At 47.5% G+C, this 26,719-nt stretch overlaps 1 protein-coding gene across 1 annotated transcript in view; it reads right to left on the bottom strand.

Annotated features, from left to right (window-relative positions):
- Window positions 1-12,280: 12,280 nt before the first annotated feature.
- CMTR1 (cap methyltransferase 1) overlaps window positions 12,281-26,719 on the bottom strand; it is a 137,142-nt gene continuing 122,703 nt past the window's right edge. Inside the window, exon 25 of the mRNA XM_082251648.1 lies at window positions 12,281-13,006. Coding sequence (XP_082107774.1) covers window positions 12,844-13,006 — 163 coding nt within the window. The 3' untranslated portion in view covers window positions 12,281-12,843. The remainder of the gene's footprint in view (window positions 13,007-26,719) is intronic.

Here is a 26,719-nt window from a genome sequence, read left to right as displayed (position 1 = left end):
CATCTCCCAGACTAAGGGAAAATGGCCCCTGCGACATCATCCAACTATACAAACATGGCCACCAACCAGAGACCAGCCAGACTAAAAATCTGGCCACCATAAGCTACAACAAACAATGAAGCATGCTGCCAGGATCTTTCCTGCACCCTCCGAAACGCTGCACACTCTGCAAGGGGACCCCCCTGAAGGTAGGACACACGTTTAGGGGAGACTCCGCTGTGCACTCTGCACCGGGGACCCCCCTGCACCATGCCCACACTGCAAACAGCAGAACATGCACCTAGGAGTCTCCTACACAGGGACCCCTCCAGACTACCAGGGCGGGACAAACACTATCCCAGGACCTTTACAGAGTAGGGATAGCGGGGGAGACCCCAGGGGTCTCTGCTGCATTCTCCGCCTTGGGACCCCCACCAGGCTCTAGGTCCAGACAGGGGGGAATGGTAGTGGGGGAAGCCCAGCTCAGTGAGGGATTTAAGGATGGGATGAAGGCAGTCCACCCCAAAGAAAACCACCAAAAGGGGAGGGGGGGACTGTACTTACCCTTCCATGGTGTGGGTAACGCTCCAGACAGAACCCTATGCCACCAAAGTAGGGGAGGTGTCGGCCAAGGAACCGCTGCGACTCAGACCCAAGCCCGATCATATGCGACCCTGCGAGATGTTTAACTAGTGGGCCAGCCTCTCTCCATGAGGCTATGTCGTGGCCGACCTAGCGCGTAGCTGTGGTCTGCACGCGCTCGATGGCTGGGGGGACCAGTGGGTCAAGAATATCCAGCCCGTCTCCTAGCCCGGCAGTTGATTGTAGATCTCCCGAGAGAAAAAAAAAAAAAAAAGGAGAAAATTGCTAGGATCAGAGATCGAAGCCGGGAGCCTAGGTCCTTACTCCTGACTAGACAGGTTAAAACCGATTACCTAGAGCAGAGAGGGGGGGGTTATACCAGCTGGGGACGGCCCATGGGCGTAGCCAGGTGTTTTTGGCTCTGCCTAGTCCTACTCCTGGAGGAGACAATATAACCCACTAGTTATAATTTATGGAGCGTTGTGTCCGTCGGTGAACGAAAGATACATTTCCTTTTACAAAATTCAGACTTAAATCACAGACAGATCCAGTTTTTCCTTGAGGCCACCCAGTATTGCGGGACGACTCTGTGAATGTCCTTGAGTGGCCCATCCAGAGCCCAGACTTGAACCCGATTGAACATCTCTGGAGAGATCTGAAAATGGCTGTGCACGGATGCTCCCCATCCAACCTGATGGAGCTTGAGAGGTCCTGCAAAGAAGAATGGGAGAAACTGCCAAAAAATAGGTGTGCCAAGCTTGTAGCATCATACTCAGAAAGCATTGAGGCTTTAATTGGTGCTTCAACAAGGTATTGAGCAAAGGCTGTGAATACTTATGTAGACTGGATTTTTTTTTTTTTAATTTTAATAAACTTGCAAAGATTTCAAACAAACGTCTTTCACATTGACATTATGGGGTATTGTTTGTAGAATTTTGAGGAAAATAATGAATTTAATCAATTTTGGAATAAGGCTGTAACATAAAAAATTTGGAAAAAGTAAAGCGCTGTGAATACTTTCCAGATGCATTGTATACTGGCAGCACTTTGTCCAGGCAGACAATTCTAATTTGACCCTAAATTCTGCAAATCCTTGGGGGAGGCAGTGTGCTAATTACTGTATATCCTCTGCCGGCACTTCCCCCTGCTAGTTATAGGCTGCCTTTATCACTTGATTTGATGAACTCATGCAGTCTGTTCCTTATTTCCAGACAGATTCTGCTGCAATAAGCCATGCAAACTCCACAGCCTGAGGGGCTTATGCACACAGCCAAATGAAAATACAGCAACTAGTATGCAAGATCATGGTAGTAGAAGCAGTGCTCCATATGCATGTACCCTGTTGCTAGGACAGGTTTGGTCCTAGGTTGCTGGGCTTTTTCTGCCTTAAAAAAGGGATCTTGCAAGGACTTGAAATTTTGGCTTGTGATGTCTGTTGCTGGATGTGCTGAGGTGCACTGGTGAAGATCGATCCTTATTTTCCTACGACTGCATGGTGGCACCATCTACCAAGTCACTACATTACTTTTCCCCAATTGCGGGCGAGCCTATAAGGCATGTGATGGATATAATATAACTTCTCAGCTTCCTAGTGCTCTTCATTGCTAGGACGCCTCTTAGTGTCATTCTGTTGCCAGGACACAGGCAGCTTCTGACGCCTACTGTCCTACCGTTGATAGATACCATATACTGTATACTCAAGTATAAGCTGAATTTTTCAGCACATTTTTTTTTATGCTGAAAAAGCTCGGCTTATACTCGAGTCACTTACCTGTTCTCCTTGGGGCTGACTGAACATCAGCGGCGGCCGGCAGACATGTACACTGCGCATGCGCTCGGGAAAGCCTGTACGCACTCGGCCATTCTCGGGCAGACGGTGCATGCGCAATGACGTGTGGCGCTATTTTTAAATCTAGGGTGACTCGGGGATGGGTAAGACCCCCTCTGCATATCCTGCACTATGCCCTCAGCCCTGTATCTCCTGCACCATGCCCTCAGCCCTGCATCTTCTGCACCATGCCCTCAGCCCTGCATCTCCTGCACCATGCCCTCAGCCCTGCATCTCCTGCACCATGCCCCCAGCCTCTGCATCTTCTGCACCATGCCCTCAGCCCTGCATCTCCTGCACCATGCCCGCATCTCCTGCACCATGCCCCCAGCCTCTGCATCTCCTGCACCATGCACTCAGCCTCTGCATCTCCTGCACCATGCACTCAGCCCTGCATCTTCTGCACCATGCCCTCAGTCCTGCATCTCCTGCACCATGCCCTCAGCCCCTGCACCATGCCCTCAGCCCTGCATCTTCTGCACCATGCCCCCAGCCCTGCATCTTCTGCACCATGCCCTCAGCCCTGCATCTTCTGCACCATGCCCTCAGCCCTGCATCTCCTGCACCATGCCTGCAGCCCCTGCACCATGCCCGCAGCCTCTGCATCTCCTGCACCATGCCCACAGCCCTGCATCTCCTGCACCATGCCCGCAGCCCCTGCACCATGCCCGCAGCCTCTGCATCTCCTGCACCATGCCCGCAGCTTCCCACCCTAGGCTTATACAGTTTTTTGTGGTAAAAATTAAGTGCCTCAGCTTATATTCGGGTCGGCTTATACTTGAGTATATATGGTATGTTGTTATGGATATTTTTGGATGATTTTTTAGCATAAACATATGTGAATGGTTTGATTTTAGGACCATGTTTAAAGCTAAGCCTCCCCTATTGATATGCAAGTGAACCAGCCGGGCTAGTTTATGAAGAATTCAGGTTACAAGATATAATGTACAGGAAGTTAGGGGAGGACTTTTTTGAACAGGCCAGACAAAGGACAGAGCTGTATGGAGACAAAGAAGAAACAACAGATGTTTTGTGTTGGACCCCAGCAAGCCATGAGAAGATTCCATCATAAAAAAAGATCCAAGTTAAATACAATGGATATAAAAAGTCTACACACCTCTGTAAAAAAAAAGTCAGATTTCTGTGATGTAAAAAAAATGAGACAAAGATAAATAATTTCAGAACTCTTCTGACCCTTAATGTGACCTTACAACTCAGTTGAAAAATAAACTGAAATCTTTTAGGAGGGGGGAGATAAAATAAAAAAATGAAAATAGTGTGGTTGCATAAGTAATTAAGCAATTATTTTCAAACTCATGTTAAATAGGAGTCAGTACACACCTGCCATCATTTAAAATGCCTCTGATTAACCCTAAAGTCCAGCTGTTCTAGGAGGTCTTTCCTGACATTTTCTTAGTCGCATCCTACAGCAAAAGCCATGGTCTGCAGAGAGCTTCCAAAGCATCAGAGGGATCTCATTGTTAAAAGGTATCAGTCAGGAGAAGGGTACAAAAGATTTTCCAAGGCATTAGATATACCATGGAACACAGTCATCATCAAGTGGAGAAAATATGGCACAACAGTGACATCACCAAGAACTGGACGTCCCTCCAAAGTTGATGAAAAGACGAGAAGAAAACTGGTCAGGGAGGCTGCCAAGAGGCCTACAGCAACATTAATTAGCAGCAGGAATATGTGGGAAGTACTGACTGTGTGGTCCATGTGACAACAATCTCCCGTACTCTTCATATGTCTGGGCTATGGGGGAGAGTGGAAGACGGAAGCCTTTTCTTACCAAGAAAAACATCCAAATCCGGATAAATTTTGCAAAAACACATCTGAAGTCTCCCAAAAGCATGTGGGAAAATGTGTTCTGGTCTGATGAAACCAAGGTTGAACTTTGTGGCCAGAATTCCAAAAGATATGTTTGGCACAAAAACAACCCTGCACATCACCAAAAGAACACCATACCCACTGTGAAGCATGGTGGTGGCAGCGTCATGCTTTGGGTCTGTTTTTCCTTCACCTGAAACAGGGGCCTTAGTCAAGGTAGGAGGGAATTATGAACAGTTCCAAATACCAGTCAATATTGGCACAAAACCTTTAGGCTTCTGCTACAACATGAAGAGGAACTTCATCTTTCAGCGTGACAATGACCCAAAGCATACATCCAAATCAACAAAGGAATGGCGTCACCAGAAGAAGATTAAAGTTTTGTAATGGCCCAGCCAGAGCACAGACCTGAATCCCATTGAAAATCTGTGGGGTGATGTGAAGAGGGCTCTGCACAGGAGATATCCTCACAATCTGACAGATTTGAAGTGTTTTTGCAAAGAAGAGTGGACAAATATTGCCAAGACAAGATGTGCCATGCTGGTAGACTCATACCCAAAAACACTGTAATAAAATCAAAAGATGCTTCAACAAATTATTAGTTTAAGGGTGTGCACACTTATGCAACCATATTATTTCCGTTTTTTTATTTTTACTTACCTCCACCTAAAAGATTTCAGTTTGTTGTTCAACTGAGTTGTACAGTTTAGAGGTCACATTAAAGGTGGAAAAAGTTCTGAAATTACTTATCTTTGTTTCATTTTTTTACATCACAGAAACCTGACATTTTACCAGGGGTGTGTAGACTTTATAAATCCACTATAGCTGTTTAGTATACTTTTTTTTGCATACATATTGTACATGCTTATTTGCTAGGAAGAGAGTCAGCTTGTACGAGTTGTAGGCATATTTTGTTATACTTTGCATGCTATGAATTGTGTTTTCTGCAGTTTTATGTACAGTTTTTCGGTTTAGTAAAAGCATTAACACACTACATAGCTTTATTAGCTTCCTTTGGCTTATACTGCAAAGTGACCCTACTATGAGAAGAGATTAGAGGAACTGAATTTATTCTCTCTTGAGAAGAGGGGATTAAGGGGAGATATGATCTCCATGTATAAATACATAAGGGGGGATATGATCACCATGTATAAATACATAAGGGGGGATATGATCACCATGTATAAATACATAAGGGGGGATATGATCACCATGTATAAATACATAAGGGGGATATGATCTCCATGTATAAATACATAAGGGGGATATGATCTCCATGTATAAATACATAAGGGGGATATGATCTCCATGTATAAAAACATAAGGGGGGATATGATCACCATGTATAAATACATAAGGGGGGATATGATCTCCATGTATAAATACATAAGGGGGGATATGATCACCATGTATAAATACATAAGGGGGGGATATGATCACCATGTATAAATACATAAGGGGGGATATGATCACCATGTATAAATACATAAGGGGGATATGATCTCCATGTATAAATACATAAGGGGGATATGATCTCCATGTATAAATACATAAGGGGGATATGATCTCCATGTATAAAAACATAAGGGGGGATATGATCACCATGTATAAATACATAAGGGGGGATATGATCTCCATGTAAAAATACATAAGGGGGGATATGATCCCCCATGTATAAATACATAAGGGGGGATATGATCACCATGTATAAATACATAAGGGGGGATATGATCACCATGTATAAATACATAAGGGGGGATATGATCTCCATGTATAAATACATAAGGGGGGATATGATCTTCATGTATAAATACATAAGGGGGGATATGATCACCATGTATAAATACATAAGGGGGGATATGATCACCATGTATAAATACATAAGGGGGGATATGATCTCCATGTATAAATACATAAGGGGGGATATGATCTTCATGTATAAATACATAAGAGGGGATATGATCTCCATGTATAAATACATAAGGGGTCCATATAGTGAACTTGGTGTTGAGTTGTTCACTTTAAGGTCATCACAGAGGACAAGGGGGCACTCTTTACGTCTAGAGGAAAACAGATTTGGTCTCCAAATACGGAAAGGTTTCTTCACTGTAAGAGCTGTGAAAATGTGAAATAGACTCCCTCCAGAGGTGGTTATAGCCAGCTCACTAGATTGCTTTAAAAAAGTCCTGGATTCTTTTCTAGGTGTACAGTGGGTACGGAAAGTATTCAGACCCCCTTAAATTTTTCACTCTTTGTTATATTGCAGCCATTTGCTAAAATCATTTAAGTTCATTCTTCTTCCTCATGAATGTACACATAGCACCCCATACTGACAGAAAAACACAGAATTGTTGACATTGTTGCAGATTTATTAAAAAAGAAAAACTGAAATATCACATGGTCCTAAGTATTCAGACCCTTTGCTCAGTATTTAGTAGAAGCCCCCTTTTGATCTAATACAGCCAGGAGTCTTTTTGGGAAAGATGCAACAAGTCTTTCACACCTGGATTTGGGGATCCTCTGCCATTCCTCCTTACAGATCCTCTCCAGTTCTGTCAGGTTGGATGGTAAACGTTGGTGGACAGCCATTTTTAGGTCTCTCCAGAGATGCTCAATTGGGTTTAGGTCAGGGCTCAGGGCTCTGGGCCATTCAAGAACAGTCACGGAGTTGTTGTGAAGCCACTCCTTCGTTATTTTAGCTGTGTGCTTAGGGTCACTGTCTTGTTGGAAGGTAAACCTTCAGCCCAGTCTGAGGTCCAGAGCACTCTGGAGAAGGTTTTTGTCCAGGATATCCCTGTACTTGGCCGCATTCATCTTTCCCTCGATTGCAACCAGTCGTCCTGTCCCTGCAGCTGAAAAACACCCCCACAGCATGATGCTGCCACCACCATGCTTCACTGTTGGGACTGTATTGGACAGGTGATGAGCAGTGCCTGGTTTTCTCCACACATACCACTTAGAATTAAGGCCAAAAAGTTCTATTTTGGTCTCATCAGACCAGAGAATCTTATTTCTCACCATCTTGGAGTCCTTCAGGTGTTTTTTTAGAAAACTCCATGCGGGCTTTCATGTGTCTTACACTGAGGAGAGGCTTCCGTCGGGCCACTCTGCCATAAAGCCCTGACTGGTGGAGGGCTGCAGTGATGGTTGACTTTCTACAACTTTCTCCCATCTCCTGACTGCATCTCTGGAGCTCAGCCACAGTGATCTTTGGGTTCTTCTTTACCTCTCTCACGAAGGCTCTTCTTCCCCCGATAGCTCAGTTTGGCCGGACGGCCAGCTCTAGGAAGGGTTCTGGTCGTCCCAAATGTCTTCCATTTGAGGATTATGGAGGCCACTGTGCTCTTAGGAACCTTAAGTGCAGCAGAAATCTTTTTGTAACCTTGGCCAGATCTGTGCCTTGCCACAATTCTGTCTCTGAGCTCTTCAGGCAGTTCCTTTGACCTCATGATTCTCATTTGCTCTGACATGCATTGTGACCTGGAAGGTCTTATATAGACAGGAGTGTGGCTTTCCTAATCAAGTCCAATCAGTATAATCAAACACAGCTGGACTCAAATGAAGGTGTAAAACCATCTCAAGGATGATCAGAAGAAATGGAAAGCACCTGAGTTAAATATATGAGTGTCACAGCAAAGGGTCTGAATACTTAGGACCACGTGATATTTCAGTTTTTCTTTTTTAATAAATCTGCAACAATGTCAACAATTCTGTGTTTTTTCTGTCAGTATGGGGTGCTATGTGTACATTCATGAGGAAGAAGAATGAACTTAAATGATTTTAGCAAATGGCTGCAATATAACAAAGAGTGAAAAATTTAAGGGGGTCTGAATACTTTCCGTACCCACTGTACATAATATAACTAGGTACTAATATTTATAGGTAAAGTTCATCCAGGGAATATCCAATTGCCTCTCGGGGGATCAGGAAGGAATTTTTTTTCCCCTGCTGTAGCAAATTGGATCATGCTTTGCTGGGTTTTTTTTCGCCTTCCTCTGGATCAACTGCGGGTATAGGATTGTGTATATGGGATTGTATGGTTGGGTGCAATATAACAAAGAGTGAAAAATTTAAGGGGGTCTGAATACTTTCCGTACCCACTGTACATAATATAACTAGGTACTAATATTTATAGGTAAAGTTCATCCAGGGAATATCCAATTGCCTCTCGGGGGATCAGGAAGGAATTTTTTTTCCCCTGCTGTAGCAAATTGGATCATGCTTTGCTGGGTTTTTTTTCGCCTTCCTCTGGATCAACTGCGGGTATAGGATTGTGTATATGGGATTGTATGGTTGGGTTTTCAATACTGTTTTTTTTTTTTTTTGGTTGAACCAGATGGACTTGTGTCTTTTTTCAACCTATGTATGTAATATGTAGGTGCAAGCAAAACAATTGGGAGCTCGTCGGGGATTTGCCCTAAAGCTCAACTGAAGCAGATCCATTCGCTGTGGTGTTTGCTGTTGCTTGAGCTGAGGAAAAATGCTGCGTACGCTGTTTAGGAAAACAGGCAGCTTCTGAAGAAAGCATGAGCCCTAACGGACATGAAAAGAGCCGTACAATAATCTTATGGTGTCCACTAAAGTGGTTTATTGCCACAGGAATCGGTTGTTCCTCAGCCAAACATGCATAAAACACAAAGATGCCACATATGTACAGGATGTCCCGGGCTGACAGTCATACCTGGTGTGGACCGATGGGAGTCCACAGACATAAGATCCAACCCACTGAATGAACACTAAACGATGATTCATCAGTTACATATTTATGCACTCCACAGACTCTACCGTCTCCAGCCTAATGCAGAGAGAACTACAATGACTGTCAGAAATATTCCTCCCTCCCAGATAGGTCAGCCAGGAACCATGCAAATACCTTCCTGAACCAACCATGACTTGGATGTGAGGTTCATGCCTGTCGATGAGTCACGTAGAAGTCCGTCAGAACCAGTCGTTCTGGAAGCCAACAATTTTAGCCTTCATACACACAGGTGAGGTGATATAAGGGCTCGTTCACACCAGCTTTGCTCATTTTGCATTTGGCAGGCGGTGAGTAGGTGTTGCATTGCCTCCTCACTGCCTGTATGAATCCTGAACTAGCACACTACAGCTGTGTACATTGCATCTGGCTGCGGGGTGCTTTCAGAGCGGCCCCATTCACTTGAAAGCGACAGGGTGGATAAATCCTTCCGTGGCATGTGCACACCCCCCGGCTGCTGCCTCTGCAGCTCAAATAGATAGTGATTGGAGGGGGGGGGGGGGGGTTGCGGTAAAAGCACCCTCCCACCCAACCTCCTGTGTAAACAAGCCTTTGCTGACTTTTTATCATGTAAAAAATATTTATTGGCAACGTGCAATGTTGAATTTTCAGTATCAGTGGCTGACCCAGTACACAGCAGCACTTTTAGGGGACGTATATGTTCAGGAAACATTTGCTGAACATCTAAAGCACATGTTTCAAATACGGGGCCAAGCAATTTCATGTGGCCCTCGCACCTCTCCTGAAGCCGTGGCACCCCCCCCCCGTCTCCGCCCCCCACCCTATCTCAACAGTCAGCAGTAGAGAGGACAGAACTCCTCCTACAGATCTTGTGCCTCTCTGTGAAGCCGCAGCACCCCCTCGTCGCCGCCCCCACCTTGTCTCAGCAGTCAGCAGCAGAGAGGACAGAACTCCTCCTACAGATCTTGTGCCTCTCTGTGCAGCCGCAGCACCCCCTTGTCGCCGCCCCCACCTTGTCTCAGCAGTCAGCAGCAGAGAGGACAGAACTCCTACTACAGATCTTGTGCCTCTCTGTGCAGCCGCAGCACACCCTCATCTCCGCCCCCACCTTGTCTCAGCAGTCAGCAGCAGAGAGGACAGAACTCCTCCTACAGATCTTGTGTCTCTCTGTGAAGCCGCAGCACCCCCTCATCTCCGCCCCCACCTTGTCTCAGCAGTCAGCAGCAGAGAGGACAGAACTCCTCCTACAGATCTTGTGCCTCTCTGTGAAGCCGCAGCACCCCCTCGTCTCCGCCTCCCCTGGTCTCAGCAGTCAGCAGCAGAGAGGACAGAACTTCTACTACAGATCTTGTGCCTCTCTGTGCTGCCGCAGCACCCACCTCGTCTCCGCCTCCCCTGGTCTCAGCAGTAGAGAGGACAGAACTCCTCCTACAGATCTTGTGTCTCTCTGAGAAGCCGCAGCAGCCCCTCGTCTCCACCTCCCCTGGTCTCAGCATTCAGTAGAGTCTGACAGTGGACTACAGCCCTCCCCAGGTCCTTCTCCAGTCCCTGCGCTTTCTGTTTCCCAGCGCCGCCCCTAGCATCTTCCTGGCAGCAGCACAAGTTAAGGGGGAAGCACTGTGATGTAAGGGAGGGTGGGGGACTCTTGACATTTGATGTAAGGGGAAAGGGGATGGGGTGCTCTGGACATCTCTACTCTTACACATACAACTGGCCCTTTAAGGGCAATCATAATGCTGATGCGGCCCGCAATGAAATGACATCCATCGCTGATCTAAAGCTTGTCATACGCAGAGGACGGCTCATGACAAATCAACCCCAATCTGTCGAAGCGGGGTGGGGGAGGGAGTATAGGCAGGTGCAGTCTGAGCCCAGTTCATCCTGGACCCATCCCAGCCTGTGACTAAGCAGCCACTGTTCAAGTATTCGAAGAGCCGCAGGTGCCAGCTGTCAGAATACAATAGTTGGTAGGGGAGTTTCCTCCCACCCACGCTGTCAAAATTGGGACTAGCGGCTGTGCTTTATAGACTTGAATGAGCTGCATCAGCGCCCATGTCAATGAGGCTTTTATGTCAGGGTTGCATCGAGTACCGATACTTTCGGTCGCCGATACCTAGTACCAATACCTTTGCGGTGCGATTTCAGCCTATACAAAATAAATGGGCTGCAATTGCACTGCAAAAAATCGCATGCGATTTGAACAGGAATGCAATTTTCCCCACCACTCCTGTGTGGACCCAGGCTGAAATCACTATAAAAACCGTGGGCTCCCACGGGAAACCACATGCGATTTGAACAGGAAAGCAATTTCTCCCACCACTCCTGTGAACCCAGGCTGAAACCATTATAAAAACCCTGGGTGGTTCACACAGGAGCCTGCGGGGAACCACATGCGATTTGAACAGGAATTCAATTTCCCCCACCACTCCTGTGTGAACCCAGGCTGAAATCATTATAAAAAACCCTGGGTGGTTCACATAAGAGCGCTGCAAGAAACCGCATACGATTTGGAAGGAATGCAATTTCCCCCACCACTCCTGTGTGGACCAAGGCTGAAATCATTATAAAAACCCTGGGTGGTTCACACTGGAGCACTGCGGGAAACCACATGCGATTTGGACAGGAATGCAATTTCCCCCACCGCTCCTGTGTGGACCCAGGCTGAAATCACTATAAAAACCGTGGGTGGTTCACACTGGAGCGCTGCGGGAAACCACATGCGATTTGGACAGGAATGCAATTTCCCCCACCACTCCTGTGTGAACCCAGGCTGAAATCATTATAAAAACAGTGGGATAACACAGTAGCACTGCGGGAAACATAAAAACCCTGGGTGGTTCACACAGGAGCGCTGTGGGATACTGCATGCGATTTGAACAGGAATGCAATTTCCCCCACCACTCCTGTGTGAACCCAGGCTGAAATCATTATAAAAACCCTGGGATCACACAGGAGCGCTGCGGGAAACCGCATACGATTTGAACAGGAATGCAAATTCCCTCACCGCTCTTGTGTGAACCCAGGCTGAAATCATTATAAGAACCCTGGGTGGTTCACACAAGAGCGCTGCAAGAAACCGCATACGATTTGGACAGGAATGCAATTTCCCCCACCACTGCTGTGTGAACCCAGGCTGAAATCACTATAAGAATCGTGGGTGCACACAGGAGCGCTGCGGGAAACTGCATACGATTTGGACATGAATCGCACCGCATTCCTGCTTAAATTTCATGCGATTCTTTGCAGTGCCATTTGAGCCCTTTCACTTTGTATGGGCTCGAATCGCACCGCAAAGGTATTGGTTTTTGGAGCATTTTCACAAGTACTCACGATCGGCGCAACCCTACTTAATGTGGATTAAAATATTCCGCCATTGCTTCCCTTCCACAGAGCTGCTGTGCTTCTTCCGCGCAAAGAGGCTGAAATCTCCTCCTTTTTACAACCAAGTACTTATTACGGCTCTTTATTATGAGATGATGTTACTGGGGGGGGGACACAGAAAATGATCAGATCAGACTTACGGACACACACCGATTGTTCATCACTTGGGGCTCAGTCCAAAACGCCAGATTTCCGATACCTAGCAATTCAAAACCACAGTGTGATAACGAGTCATAACAAGACGAATAGAAACAATAAAAAAAAAAATCAAAAATAAAGCAACCCTTCATCAAAAAATAGAATGTTAACAAAGTAGAAGAGGAGCCACACCAGGGGCAAAACAAAATATATTTTCTTTTTCTCTCTATGCAGTGCAATTCAGGCCTCTGTAAGGAAGTTGATAGGAGATCCCTCCGCAATCTCCGGGCTCACGTCTCAAGTCTCTTAAAAGGTTTACCAAAGTCCAGGAGGAGGAGGAGGAGGGTAGGACCTCCGTGTGACAGATGCCCCCTCTGTGTTCGGACTACCTCTCCTCTCTGCCTCTGGAGGAGCAAGGCTGGTGTGTGCGAATGAAGTCCAGAACGGCGTCTCTAGAGAGCTTGTCCGTGCCGGGGTCCTGTTTCTGAGAGTCGTGAATCTGGACGCCGTCTCCCCACTCCCAAAATAGCCGCTCCGAGAAACAGACACTGGAAAAAAAAAACAAATGCAAATTATGTTCTAGGGGGGGAATCCAGAATGGAGAAGGATTTGGGGGTTCTAGTAGAAGATAGACTAAGCAATAGCATGCAATGTCAAGCTGCAGCTGTCAAAGCCAGCAGAATATTAGCATGCATAAGGAAGGGGATTTATTCCAGAGATAAAACTATAATCCTTCCACTTTATAAAACTCTGGTCCGACCGCATCTGGAGTATTCTGTCCAGTTCTGGTCGCCAGAAGGGATGTGCTGGAACTGGAGAGAGTCCAGAGAAGGGCAACTAAACTAATTAGGGGATTGGAAGAGCTTAATTACGAGGAGCGATTACAAGCGCTTAACCACTTCTGGACTGGAAGATTTTCCCCCTTAGTGACCAGGCCATTTTTTGCGATTTGGCACTGCGTTACTTTAACGGACAATTGCGCGGTTGTGTGATGCTGTACCCAAATAAAATTGACGTCCTTTTTTTCCCCACAAATAGAGCTTTCTTTCGGTGGTATTTGATCACCTGTGCGATTTTTATTTAACCAAAAAAAGAGTGACAATTCTGAAAAAAAAAAAATAATATTTTTCACATTCTGCTATATAACATTCCCCCAAAAAAAAAAAATTTAAAAATCAAGAATTTTTTTAACATTTTAGGCCAATTTGTTTCCTGCTACATATTTTTGGTAAAAAAAAAATCACAATAAGCGTATTTTGATTGGTTTGCACAAAAGTTATCGTGTCTACTAACTACGGGAAAGATTTATGTCATTTTTATTGTTTTTTTTTTCTTTTTTACTAGTAATGGTGGCGATCTGTGATTTTTAGCGGGACTGCAACATTGCGGCAGACAGATCAGACCCTTGACTGAAACTTTTGGGGGGGGGACCAGTGACATTACTGCTAAAAATACTGGCAGGGAAGGGGTTAACAGTGTGGGTGATCAAGGGGTTAAATGTGTACCTAGGGGCGTGTTTTTTAAAAAAAGACCGAAACTTTTGTAAAAAAATGAAATTTTCTTTGTTTCGGTTTTAAATTTTGCAAATTTAGTAATTTTTCTTCATAAGTTTTGGCCAACATTTATACTGCTACATATCTTTAGTAAAAATAACCCAAATAAGTATAAATTTTTTGGTCTTTGTGAAGGTTATAGAGTCTACAAGCTAAGGTGCCAATCATTGAAAATTGATCACACCTGATGTACTGAAGGCCTATCTCATTTCTTGAGACCCTAACAATTCAGGACAGTACAAATACCCCCCAAATGACCCCTCTTTGGAAAGTAGACATTCCAAGGTATTTAGTAAGAGGCATGGTGAGTTTTTTGAAGTTGTAATTTTTTCCCACAGTTCTTTGCAAAATGAAGATTTAAAAAAAATATATATATATTTTTCACAAAATGGTCATTATTACGAAGTTATTTCTCACACACAGTATATGTATACTTGCAACTACACCCCAAAATACATTCTGCTACTCCTCCTGAGTATGGCGATACCACATGTGTGAGACTTTTACACAGCCTGGCCACATACAGAGGCCCAACATCCAAGGAGCACCGTCAGGCGTTCTAGAAGCGAAAATTACACATATAATTTTCCGACGACCTATCACACTTTTGAAGGCCCTGGAGCACCAGAAAAATGGAAACGCCCACAAAATGACCCAATTTTGGAAAGAAAACACCCAACACATAATCTAGGAGGTATAATGAGTCTTTTGAATATGTCATTTTTTTTCCACAAGTTTTTGGAAAATGTGGAAAGAAAACCAAAACGCATTTTTTTTTACACAAAGTTGTCCATTTATAAGACATTTCTAACACATAGCATGCACATAGCAAAAAATGACACCCCAAAATACATTCTACTACTCCTCCTGAGTATGGCGATAACACATATGTGAGACTTTTCCACAGCCTGGTCACATACAAAGGCCCAACATGCAGGGAGCATCATCATTTCCTGACTTTCCATTAGAATTTTGTGAGGCACTGTAGGGCACTGATAAGCATTGTAGTGGCACTGATGTGGCATGGATGTGCACTGACGTGGCATGGATGTGGCACTGATGAGCACTGACATGACATGGATGTGGCACTGATGAGCACTGACGTGGCATGGATGTGGCACTGATGAGCACTGACGTGGCATGGATGTGGCACTGATTAGCCCTGACGTGGCATAGATGTGACACGGATGAGCACTAACGTGGCATGGATGAGGCACAGATGAGCACCCTGACTTGGCGTGGATGTGGCACAGATGAGCACTGACATGGCACAGATGTGGCATGGATGAGCACTCACTGACGTGGCATGGATGAGCACTGACGTGGGATGGATGTGGCACTGATGAGCACTGATGTGGCATGGATTAGCCCTGACGTGGGATGGATGTGGCACGGATGAGCACTGACGTGGCATGGATGAGGCACAGATGAGCACCCTGACTTGGCATGGATGTGGCACAGATGAGCACTGACATGGCATGGATGTGGCACGGATGAGCACTGACGTGGCATGGATGTGGCACGGATAAGCACTGACGTGGCATTGATGTGGCACTGACGTGGCATGGATGTGGCACGGATGAGCACTGACGTGGCATGAATGTGGCACGGATGAGCACTGACGTGGCATGGATGTGGCACTGATGAGCACTGACATGGCATGGGTGTGGCACTGATGTGGCACGGATGAGCACTGATGTGGGATGGATGTGGCACTGATGAGCACTGATGTGGCATGGATTAGCCCTGACATGGCATGGATGTGGCACGGATGAGCACTGATGTGGCATGGATGAGGCACAGATGAGCCACCTGACGTGGCATGGATGTGGCACAGATGAGCACTGACATGGCACGGATGTGGCATTGACGTGGCATGGATGAGCACTGATGTGGCACGGATGAGCACTGACGTGGCATTGATGTGGCATGGATGTGGCACGGATGAGCACTGACGTGGCATTGATGTGGCACGGATGAGCAATGATGTGGCATGGATGAGCACTGACGTGGCATGCATGTGGCGTGGATGAGCACTGACGTGGCATTGATGTGGCACGGATGACCACTGACGTGGCACGGATGACCCCTGACGTGGCATGGATGAGAACTGACATGGCATGGATGTGGCACAGATGAGCACTAACATGGCACGGATGAGCACTGATGTGGGATGGATGTGGCATGGATGAGCACTGAGGTGGCATGGATGTGGCACAGATGTGGCATGGATGTGGCACAGATGAGGCACGGATGAGCACGGATGTGGCATGGATGAGCACTGGGTGGCATGGGTGGCAAGGATGATGCATGTATGGGGCACAGATTAGGCATGGATGGGGCACGGATGAGGCATTGATGAAGAACTGATGGGGCACAGATGAGGCACTGATGGGGCACAGATGGGGCACAGATGAGGCACTGATGGGGCACAGATGAGGCAGAGGAGGCGTGCAGCTGCAGTTTCTCTCCTCTCCTCGCACGCTGTACCGATTGCTGTGTACAGCGTGCGAAGAGAGGAGAAAAATGAACCGGACATGCGCCGGTTTGTTGTAAAGTGATCGCTCTGTCATTGGACAGAGCGATCACGTGGTAAAAGACCGCTCTCATTGGCCCTTCACCGCGATCCGTGATGCGCCGGGTCCCCGGGACCCAGCGAGCACGGACACTCCCGTGTGCGCGATTCTGGGAGGACGTCCATGTACGCCCTCCCAGAACTAGACGACCGCGCTGTAGCCATCTTTCGGCTATGGCCCGGTTGGAAAGTGGTTAAAGTGGTTGTAAACTCCTCTGTAATGTTTGTACCTATAGGTCAGCCTATAACAAGGCTTACCTATAGTTACTGTAAATATCTCCTAAACTTGCACCGTCTAGGAGATATTTACGTTGCATGCAGCCGATAACGTCAAGGGCGCATGCTCTCTGAAGGAACGGCCACCCGTGCCATTTCCTCCGAGCCTTGTCCTGCGACCGGCGGCTCCCGCATGTATGCATTGGCGTGACGTCACGCCGCTCCGGCCAGTAATACAGCCAGAGTCCGCAGACCCGATGCTTACTAGCACATTATGCCTTTACTTTCCAGGTAAGAAAAAACAAAAAAAATATCAACAGACTTTACTCCCTCTTTAACGGGATCACAGACAGCAAAAATAAAAAAAAAAACAGACAAGTGTTCTAATCCCTCTCCACTCTGTCTAAAACTAAAAAAAAAAAAAAAAAAAAAAAAAAAAAATAGTTTTGCCCTTAGTTATACTATAAATCAATGTTTACAGTACTCGGTGACAAGCTGTTCAGTAAGATGTGCGAAATTCATTGTACTAAATTTTCTTTTCATCAAGTAAAATGTCAGAGAAGAAAAGGTGAAATGTACTTTCCTGGAATGGAATAAAATCTTTGTTTACTGAAGGATAAGGTGGTAATTGATGATATAATTCTTATCACTGATTTGAATTTCTTGCTGGCCTTCACTGTGGAAAATAACAACCATTATGGTGCATGACGATCATTACAGCCCTGTTAATGAACACGGCTTCATACTACACGCACTTTTTGTTGGTGTGTGCGTCACTTTACATTCAGCTCAGTGAGAAGAGCCAATGTGTGGTCCATTAACACAAGGCTGCAGCGTACAGAGGAGACCGACTCAAAACTGCGCGGACGTCAATAGAAGAAATTAAAGGCCATCAAGTGCCTATGAAAGCTCACACAGGGCAGCCATTGTTCCAGCCGGGACAGGTACGAGGTACGCCTTGTGTGACGCATAGCTTAACCACTTAAAGTGGAGTTCCACCCTAGGAATACTTTTTTTAATAAAAATCCCCCCGGGACAGTCAGGGCTAGTACATTCCACAATGGATAGCCTCTGATCTGTCCCGGGTTGAACTTACCTTTTAGAAGAAATACTTACCTTGAAAAAGTATTGTCCAGCACTGCCATCTCAGGTGTGGGCAGCTTGAAGCCAGCGCGATCCTCTTCTGTGTCCTCTTCCATCTTCTTCGGTCCCACGATGCACTGCACCGGCCCCGCCGTCACTTCCGGTGCCGCAGCGTTATCCCTGCACAGCTTCTGGGCATGCCCAGAAGCTGTTTAGCAAGGTATGACGGGGCCTGCACCGGAACTGACGTCGGGGCCGGTGCAGGCACATTGACTCCTGGGAGCGGAGCGATGACGTTCAGCTCCCAGGAATCATTGCAAAGCCAGGAACTGACGACGGGCCGTGGCCGCCGAGGGGAGGAAGAAGGAAGTTAGGGGAGTATATTTTCTTCTAAACCAGGTAAGTAAAAAAAAAAAAAAAATTGCGATTATCCATTTGTTTTTCAGGTGACCCCGGGCATGAAGATGGAGGTAAGTTTTATTTTAGGGTGGAACTCCGCTTTAAGCCCCAGGCCAATTTCGGACACTTTTTGTTCACAAGTTAAAATCAGTATTTTTTCCTAGAAAACTACTTAGAACCCCCAAACATTATATATATTTTTTTAGCAAAGACTCTGGAGAATAAAATGGCGGTCATTGCAATATTTTTTGTCACGCGGTATTTGCACAGCGGTCTTTCAAACGCCATTTTTTTTTTTAAAAATTCAGAAAAATCACATTTCACTGCATTTAAAAAAACTAAACAGTAAAGTTAGTCCATTTTTTTTGTATATTGTGAAAGATGATGTCATGCCGAGTAAATAGATACCCAACATGTTACAGTTTAAAATTGCGCACACTCGTGGGATGGCAACAAACTACGGTCAATAGAAATCTCAATAGGCGACGCTTTAAAAATTTTTTAACGGTTACCAGTTTAGAGTTAGAGTGTAGCTCTTTTTTTTAAATTATTGCTCACGCTCTGGTGATCGCGGTGATACCTCACATGTGTGGTTTGAACAGCGATTTAATTCGCGGCTCGACTTCCATATGCATTTTCTTTCGTGCGCGAGCTAACGGCAATGGCGGCGACTAAATTTTTTTTTTCTTTTCCTATTTTTTTTTTTAACTTTATCACAAGTTTTAAAAAAAAAAAAAAAATCTGATCACTTTTATTGCTGTCACAAGGAATGTAAACATCCCTTGTGACAGCAATATGCAGTGACAGGTACTCTTTATGGAGGGATCGAGGGTCCACTGCACTTCCATGTATTCAAAACGCCGAAAACGGCATTTTTGAATACACTCGGTTTTTAAATTTGCCGCCTTTAGCAGAAGAGTAACCCGACAGTTAACGTCATGAGACGCCGCCTCCGGGTTACGTCATCGGAGACCCGATCAAAGCCACATCCGGCTTTGATCGGGACTACATCCAGCCGGCGGACGTGCCGGCTTGGTGCTCGGCTCTCCCGTCCCATCGGGGAAAGCCACTGAAGGCGGCGGGAGCGTCCCCTCCCGCTCGCCGGGGTAACGATCGAGCGGCTCCCGAGCCGCATCGGTCATTACCGCCGGAAAGCCGACCGCCGGCTCTAAACAACGGTACCGTATAACAACGGTACCGCAAAACACTGCAAAGTCAGCCGATGTAGCCCTACGTCACTTTGCGGTAAGTGGTTAAAGCGGATCTTCACTGTATCTGAGCACCACAAACCAAAAAGGCTATTTCATTCTCTTTTAATATTCAAAAGCAAAATCCCCCGTTTGAAATTTTTTTTAAAGAGGAAGTAAACACTCCTCTGCAACTTGTACCTATAGGTAAGCCTATATTAAGGCTTACCTATAAGTACTGTAAATATCTCCTAAACATGCACAGTTTAGGAGATATTTACTTTGCATGCAGCCAGTGACATCACTGGCGCATGCGCTCTGAAGGAACTGCCGCTCGTGCCGTTCCTTCAGAGCCCCGTGCGGTTACCGTCGGCTCCCGCGCGCATGCGCGGGAGTGACGTCATCGCAGCTCCAGCCAATCAGATGGCTGGATGCCGCAACCCCGGAAGAAGGGCGACAGAACATGTCGCCCATGAGACAGGTAAGCGGTCGGCACTGCGGGGCTTCGTTCTAAGGTAAGTATTTCATAATGAGCTAGTATGCGATGCATTATGTGTTTTTCTTTCAGGTGTTCGTTTTAAAAAAAAAAAAAAATTCGGAGGTTTACAACCTCTTTAAATTCCACGCTATGATATACATCACAGGCTGCAGCCTACCTCACATATTACCCCAAGAAAGGGGTATACTGTACACTCATGAATATGTAAAAGGAGGGATAGGTGGCGCTGCCTGGGGGCAAGAAGGATGTAAACCAATGAGGAAAATTATGGGACTCTAATAAATATCATTGGTACAAAAAAAAAAAAAAAAAAAACAGATAAAAATAAAGTGCTAGAGTGCAAAAAAAAGTGTACGCAAATATATACACCAAATATAAATTCTGAGAAAGTAATAAAAATGTAACAAAATAAGGTGCTATAGCTAAAAAAATAAATATAAATATATAACCCAAAAAAGGACACATCAATAAAGTGACAAGGTGCAAAAAAGTGACATCTGTGCAAAAAATTGAGGAATATGCATAAAGAACTCCTAATCAATAAAAAATTCCAAAGTTGAATTAAAGTCCCAAAAAATTGAATCAAAATGAGTCCATATGAAAAGTTGATAATAAATGAATTGCCAGTGATTAATCATTATTGTTCACTGAATGTTATGTGTGGCACCACTGGTGATGTCATGATGTCAGGGGCTACATTTGAGGCTCCCTACATCAAGTGAGTTGATCAGCACTAAATTGGACAGTTCCTCCGAGACATTAAACACTTCCCTACTTTATGTAAAAGTAAAAAAAAAAAACAGAATTTTTGTAAAATCTTACCGTAAAATTCCTTTTTCTGAGTCCTCCAACAGTCGCCGCCACTTCATAATCTTCACTAATGGGGTAAATGACCTTTGCTCCGCAGGAGTAGCTAGGCAACAAGATTTGTTAATATCAAAGCTTTTAGCATATCACACCCCTAGGGGGTGGTCCCCTCAGTCAATACCTCCCTGCTTCCTGCATTCTCAACTCAGTTTCAGTAGCATAGCAGTAGAGTACATAAACAAACCCCAAAAGAGGGGCGGGGGCGGCGACTGTCGGAGGACTCAGAGAAAGGAATTTTACGGTAAGATTTTACAAAAATTCAGTTTTCTCTTACGTCCTCCGACAGTCGCCGCCACTTCATAATCTTCACTAATGGGGACGTCCCAGAGCAGTGTAGACATGAGGGGTGGGAAAAACGCAGCCGCGCCTAAAGCAACGCAGTACCCACATCAGAGGAAGGAACCTTACCAAAGTAAGAGAACCAACTGGGCAACAGGAAAAAACGTGCTCAACAGGAGCAACAACCCAGGAAAGAACAAGTAACCTAGGGGTAAAACACCCCAACAGCCAAGGACCCAAAACAAGGGACCCTAAGGCACTGCTGCACTAAGAACTTTACGGCCAAAGGAAGCATCTGCCAATGCCTGAACATCCACCTTGTAAAATTTTGAGAAGGTGTGAACGGACGACCAAGTCGCCGCCTTACTTACCTGGGCCACAGAAGCCTGATGACGATAGGCCCAAGACGTACTCAGAGACCTGGTAGAGTGCGCCTTCACAGGGAAAGGAGGAACCCTCCCCTTCAAAGCATAGGCTTGCACAATGGTCTGTCTGATCCATTTGGCGATGGTCGCAGCCGACGCCGCCATGCCCTTCCGAGGACCCTCTGGAAGGACAAATAGAGAATCCGACTTGCGAAAGGATTTCGTCGAAGACAGGATTTCGTCGAAGACAGGTAAACCCTGATCGCCCGAACAACATCCAAGGAATGCAAGGCCACCTCCTTCGGATGTTTAGGCTTCGCGCAAAGCGAAGATAAGACAATATCCTCATTGAGGTGAAATTCCGAGATCCTCTTCGGAAGAAAAGAAGGGTTAGGACGTAAGACCACCTTATCCAAGTGAATCACCAAGTAGGGAGAGCTGCAGGACAAGGCCGCCAGCTCCGATACCCTGCGAGCCGAAGTGATTGCCACCAAAAAAGCAACCTTCTTGGACAATAGAGACAACGAGATCTCCCTGATCTTCTCAAAGGGAGCATGTTGCAACACGGACAGAACAAGGTTCAAGTCCCATGGAGGTAAAGGGTCCCTCCGAGGAGGGGCCAAGTGTCGCACCCCTTGAACAAAGGTGCTAACCAAAGAATTAGACGCCACAGGGCATTGAAAGAGAACGGCCAGTGCAGAAATCTGACCCTTAATCGTGGCCAACGCCAAACGCTGGTCCACGCCCATTTGAAGGAAAGCCAACACCCTCGATACCGAGTACGAGCGAGGGGAATACCCCCTGGACTCACACCAGGCAAAATACGCCTTCCAAGTACGGTAGTAAATCTTCCCCGAAGAGGCTTTTCTAGCCTTGATCAAAGTGGGAATGACCTCAGGGGAGAGACCCCTATCCTTCAGGACCTGGCTTTCAACAGCCAGGCCGTTAAAGCCAGCGGAATATCGGTCCTTGAGACAGGAGATCTTCTCGAAGAGGCAGACGCCACGGAGCGTCGACCGCCAGATTCACGAGGTCTGCGTACCAAGACCGGCGAGGCCAGTCTGGCGCCACCAGAATCACCGTGTGCGGTTCCGAGGCCAACCTGCGAAGGAACCTGGACAGCAGCTGAATCGGTGGAAAGGCATACATCAGACGATACTGATGCCAGGGTGCCACTAACACGTCTGAGGCGTCCGCCCGAGGATCGCGCGTTCTTGTCCCGAACCTTTCCACCTTGTTGTTCAGACGAGACGCGAACAGGTCCACATCTGGGGAACCCCACTTTGTGCACAACATCTGAAAGACATCCGGGTGAAGGGACCATTCTCCCTGGTCCAGGGTCTGGCGACTCAGATAATCCGCCTGCCAGTTCTCCACCCCCGGAATGTGAACTGCAGATATCGCCGGGACGTGCGTCTCGGCCCAAGACAGAATGTCGGCTACTTCCCGAGCCGCTCGGGCACTCCTGGTGCCCCCTTGGTGGTTGATGTAGGCCACCGCTGTGGCATTGTCCGTCTGCACCCGAACCGGACGGCCCTGAAGCCTGTCCGCCCAACGCAGAAGGCAGAGATTTATCGCTCGCAATTCCAGAATGTTGATCGGAAGGGAGGATTCCTCCTCCGACCAAGTTCCCTGGGCGGACAGAACGCCCAGAACACCACCCCAGCCCGACAGGCTGGCATCCGTGGTGATCACCGTCCACGACAAAGGACGAAAGGACTTGCCCCCCCGACACCGCCGGGGACTGGAGCCACCACAAAAGACCCCTTCGGGTGAGGCGGCTCAACGAAATCCGCAGATCCAGAGATTGCGGACGCCCGTCCCACTTGGCCAGGATCTCCGCCTGAAGATCCCGCGTGTGAAACTGGGCGAAGGGAATCGCCTCGAAAGCCGAGACCATCAATCCCAGACACCTCATACACGTCCGGAGGGACGAGCACTGATTGTCCCTGAGGGACCTGACTTAGTATCATCTCCAGGTAGGGAAGACGAACTGACGGACACAGCGTTGACTTTGGCAAATTTATTGTCCAACCGAACTCCTGCAGAGTCTGCATCGTGATGGACAGGTCGTTCACCAGGCCCTGACTGGTCACAGACCGAATCAAGATATCGTCCAGATACCCCAAGACAGAGATGCCCTGGGCTCTCAATAAAGCCAGGACCGGCGCAAGCACCTTGGTGAAAACCCGCGGAGCCGAAGCGAGACCAAAGGGTAACGCCACGAATTGGTAATGATCCTCCGCAATGGCGAATCGAAGGTACCTCTGGTGACCCTCGAAAATGGGGATGTGGAGGTACGCATCCTTCAAGTCGATGGAGGCCATGAATTCCCCCGGAACCAGGGCAGCCACCACCGAGCGCAGGGATTCCATGCGGAACTTGCGAACCCGCACAAAGCGGTTCAGAGCTTTTAAGTCCAAAATCGGACGTACCTTGCCCTCCTTTCTGGGCACAGTGAACAGATTGGAATAGAACCCCCGAAATCTGTCCCGATGAGGCACCGGAACCACCACTCCCTGGGCCCTCAGGTCCCGCACCGCCAGGTGCAGATCCTGCAAGCGCTCCGGAGACAGCTGAAGATTTGAGGGAAAAAATCTGCTCGCCGGCCGAGAGAGAAACTCGATCTTGTATCCAGATCGAACGATTTCCTGAACCCACCTGTCCCGAATGCGGACCAGCCAGGGTTGAAGAAAACCGAGCAAACGTCCCCCCACCCCAGAACCGGGTGAGGGCGCCCCTTCAGGCCAAATTGGTATGGGCAGCGGACCCGGAATGGCCGGACTTCTGCTTACCTGCCCACGGCTTCTTCTGGGAGCCTTGGCCCTTGAAGGGCTTGCCCTTGTATTGCGACCGAAAGGCACGAAAGGACCCCTGAGAGGGCCTAAACGAGGTATTCTTCTTACCACGAACAAACTTATTCTTGTGAGTTTGGGGTAAGAGAGTGCTCTTACCCCCGGAAATTCCCTTTATCAGAGTATCCAAAGACTCGCCAAAAAGGCGAGAGCCCGCGTAGGGCAAATTAGCTAAAGTCTTGCGAGATGATTGGTCAACCGACCAACATTTCAGCCATATCAGGCGATGGTTCAATACCGCCACACTTGAGAGGCGTGCAGCTAAAGGGACTAAATCCAAGTCCGCATCACACAAATACATGACACCCTGATGAATTTGATCCACCATAGCCAATGTTGTCGGTGGAGCAGAGTCAGCCACCAGGGTGCGCCTGAGCACCAGTGCCCAATCCGCAAAAGCCTGGGCTGCCAAAATGGAAGCAAAAATAGGCTTCAGCATAGAACCAGCAACCGTATAAGCATGCCGGGCAAGAGACTCCAGTCTCCTGTCCGTCGGGTCCCGGAACAACGGGGTATCCTCAGCAGGGATCGCAGTAGATTTATTCAAAACCGCCACCGCGTGATCCACCTGAGGCGGCACACACCAACGCTCATCAGTGGTGGGTGTAAAGGGATAACGCAGCTTGAACTTACTTGGCACAGTAAAGGGCTTCTTTAAATTGCGCCATTGCTCATCAACAGCGCGCTGAAATTCCGCAGGGCAGGGAAAAACCTGCGCTGTTTTGCGCTTCCTTTGCGTCCCATAAGAGGACATCAAAGCAGGAGGACATGGTTCATCCTGCAAACGCAGTGTTTCCTTGATAGAAGCAACCAACTCATCCATGAGTGCAAGCTCTTCAGGCGAGCCAGGGGGAGAATTATCAACCCCTTCTACCTCAGCCTCCCCCTCAGACCCTCCAAGGTCCAGAGATGAGCGAGACCCTGAGAAGGGCACTCCAGCCATAGCAGCCCCATCGCCCTCTGAATCAGAGGAAATAGACAATCTGGGCCGTTTTGCGGATCGATCAGCCATTAACATCTGCACCTGAGAAGCCAAGTTCGCCACAATAGCAGCCAGATCAGCCCCCTCGGGGGATGCAAAAGCCCCTTGGCCCCCCACCAAGGCGGGAGTAAACTTGCAATCCTGAGAGTCCATGCCCCAGCAATATTGAAAAAAGGGAGACTGCCCCTTTAAGACCGCGGCGAGCGTAGCCCACCGCACACTACAGCATGCACCGACCCCCACAGGGATAAGGACACTGAGCAAGGAAATACAGGAAAAAGAAAGGTAAAAACCTGGAGAGACCACACAGGCTGCTGCCACCGATCGCTGTTCCAGAGCAAAAGGAAGTGATGCAATAACTGACCGCCCTATAAAGCCTATGCAGGCTACACAAACATGGCCGCTCGGCTGAGGCATTTTAGGCAATGAGAAAATGGCGCCAACATGTAGTTGTATGATCGATCGCCGCCAAAATGCCACACAGGGCCGGTCACCATAATTTGCCGCAAAAAAATGGCGGGCCGCAGAAGCGGCCGCCGCACAGCATGTCTAAGCCCAGTCTGCCCCATACTCTCATAGCAGAGCGGGAGAGCCCCCCCCCGCAGCCCACAGAAAGGCAGCTATTCCACACAGGAATCTGACAGGGAGCTCAGCACATACACAGACATGCAGGGTCACATAGTAACAGACTGACACCCAGAACAGACAGGTCCCCATATAGAAGTGCACTTACCATTCCGGATGGCGTGGGTAGCCTTTTCCAGCGACCAAACCGCTGCACTGAGGACAGGGAGTGTCGCAGCCAGGACGCAGCGGAACTGCGGTGCGAAACCGCAAATGGCGTCCGGTGAGGTAGCCACCTCACAGGCAGCATCCCTGCAGCGAACAGGGATGGGTCGTTCAATATGCCAGGGAAAACCTGAGCTGAACGCTCGATGGCAGGCTGGGAAGCCCCTGGCCCTGAACCCTGGGATCCAGGGTGGCCAGTCCGAGACCCAGCTCCGCATGATCATCTTCATCCGAAGAAACTAAACTAATGCTGATAAAAGAACAGCTAAGTAAAAGAAAGAGAAAAACACTCAAAATAAAATCAAAAAGAGGATAGAAGGCTGAGACTGAAAGCCCCAGCACAGGATCAGCCAGATACTCCTAAGCTAGGCATTAGAAACTGAGTTGAGAATGCAGGAAGCAGGGAGGTATTGACTGAGGGGACCACCCCCTAGGGGTGTGATATGCTAAAAGCTTTGATATTAACAAATCTTGTTGCCTAGCTACTCCTGCGGAGCAAAGGTCAATTACCCCATTAGTGAAGATTATGAAGTGGCGGCGACTGTCGGAGGACGTAAGAGAAAAACAAATTAAAGGGAAGATGCTAAATGTCATCTTTCCCCTCATTCCCCC

Source organism: Pelophylax lessonae (assembly GCF_965119305.1).
Source record: "Pelophylax lessonae genome assembly, chromosome: 3".
NCBI classification, from domain to species: Eukaryota; Metazoa; Chordata; class Amphibia; order Anura; family Ranidae; genus Pelophylax; species Pelophylax lessonae.
Note: the sequence above shows the minus strand (reverse complement) of the source record. Positions and strands in the feature narration are given on the sequence as shown.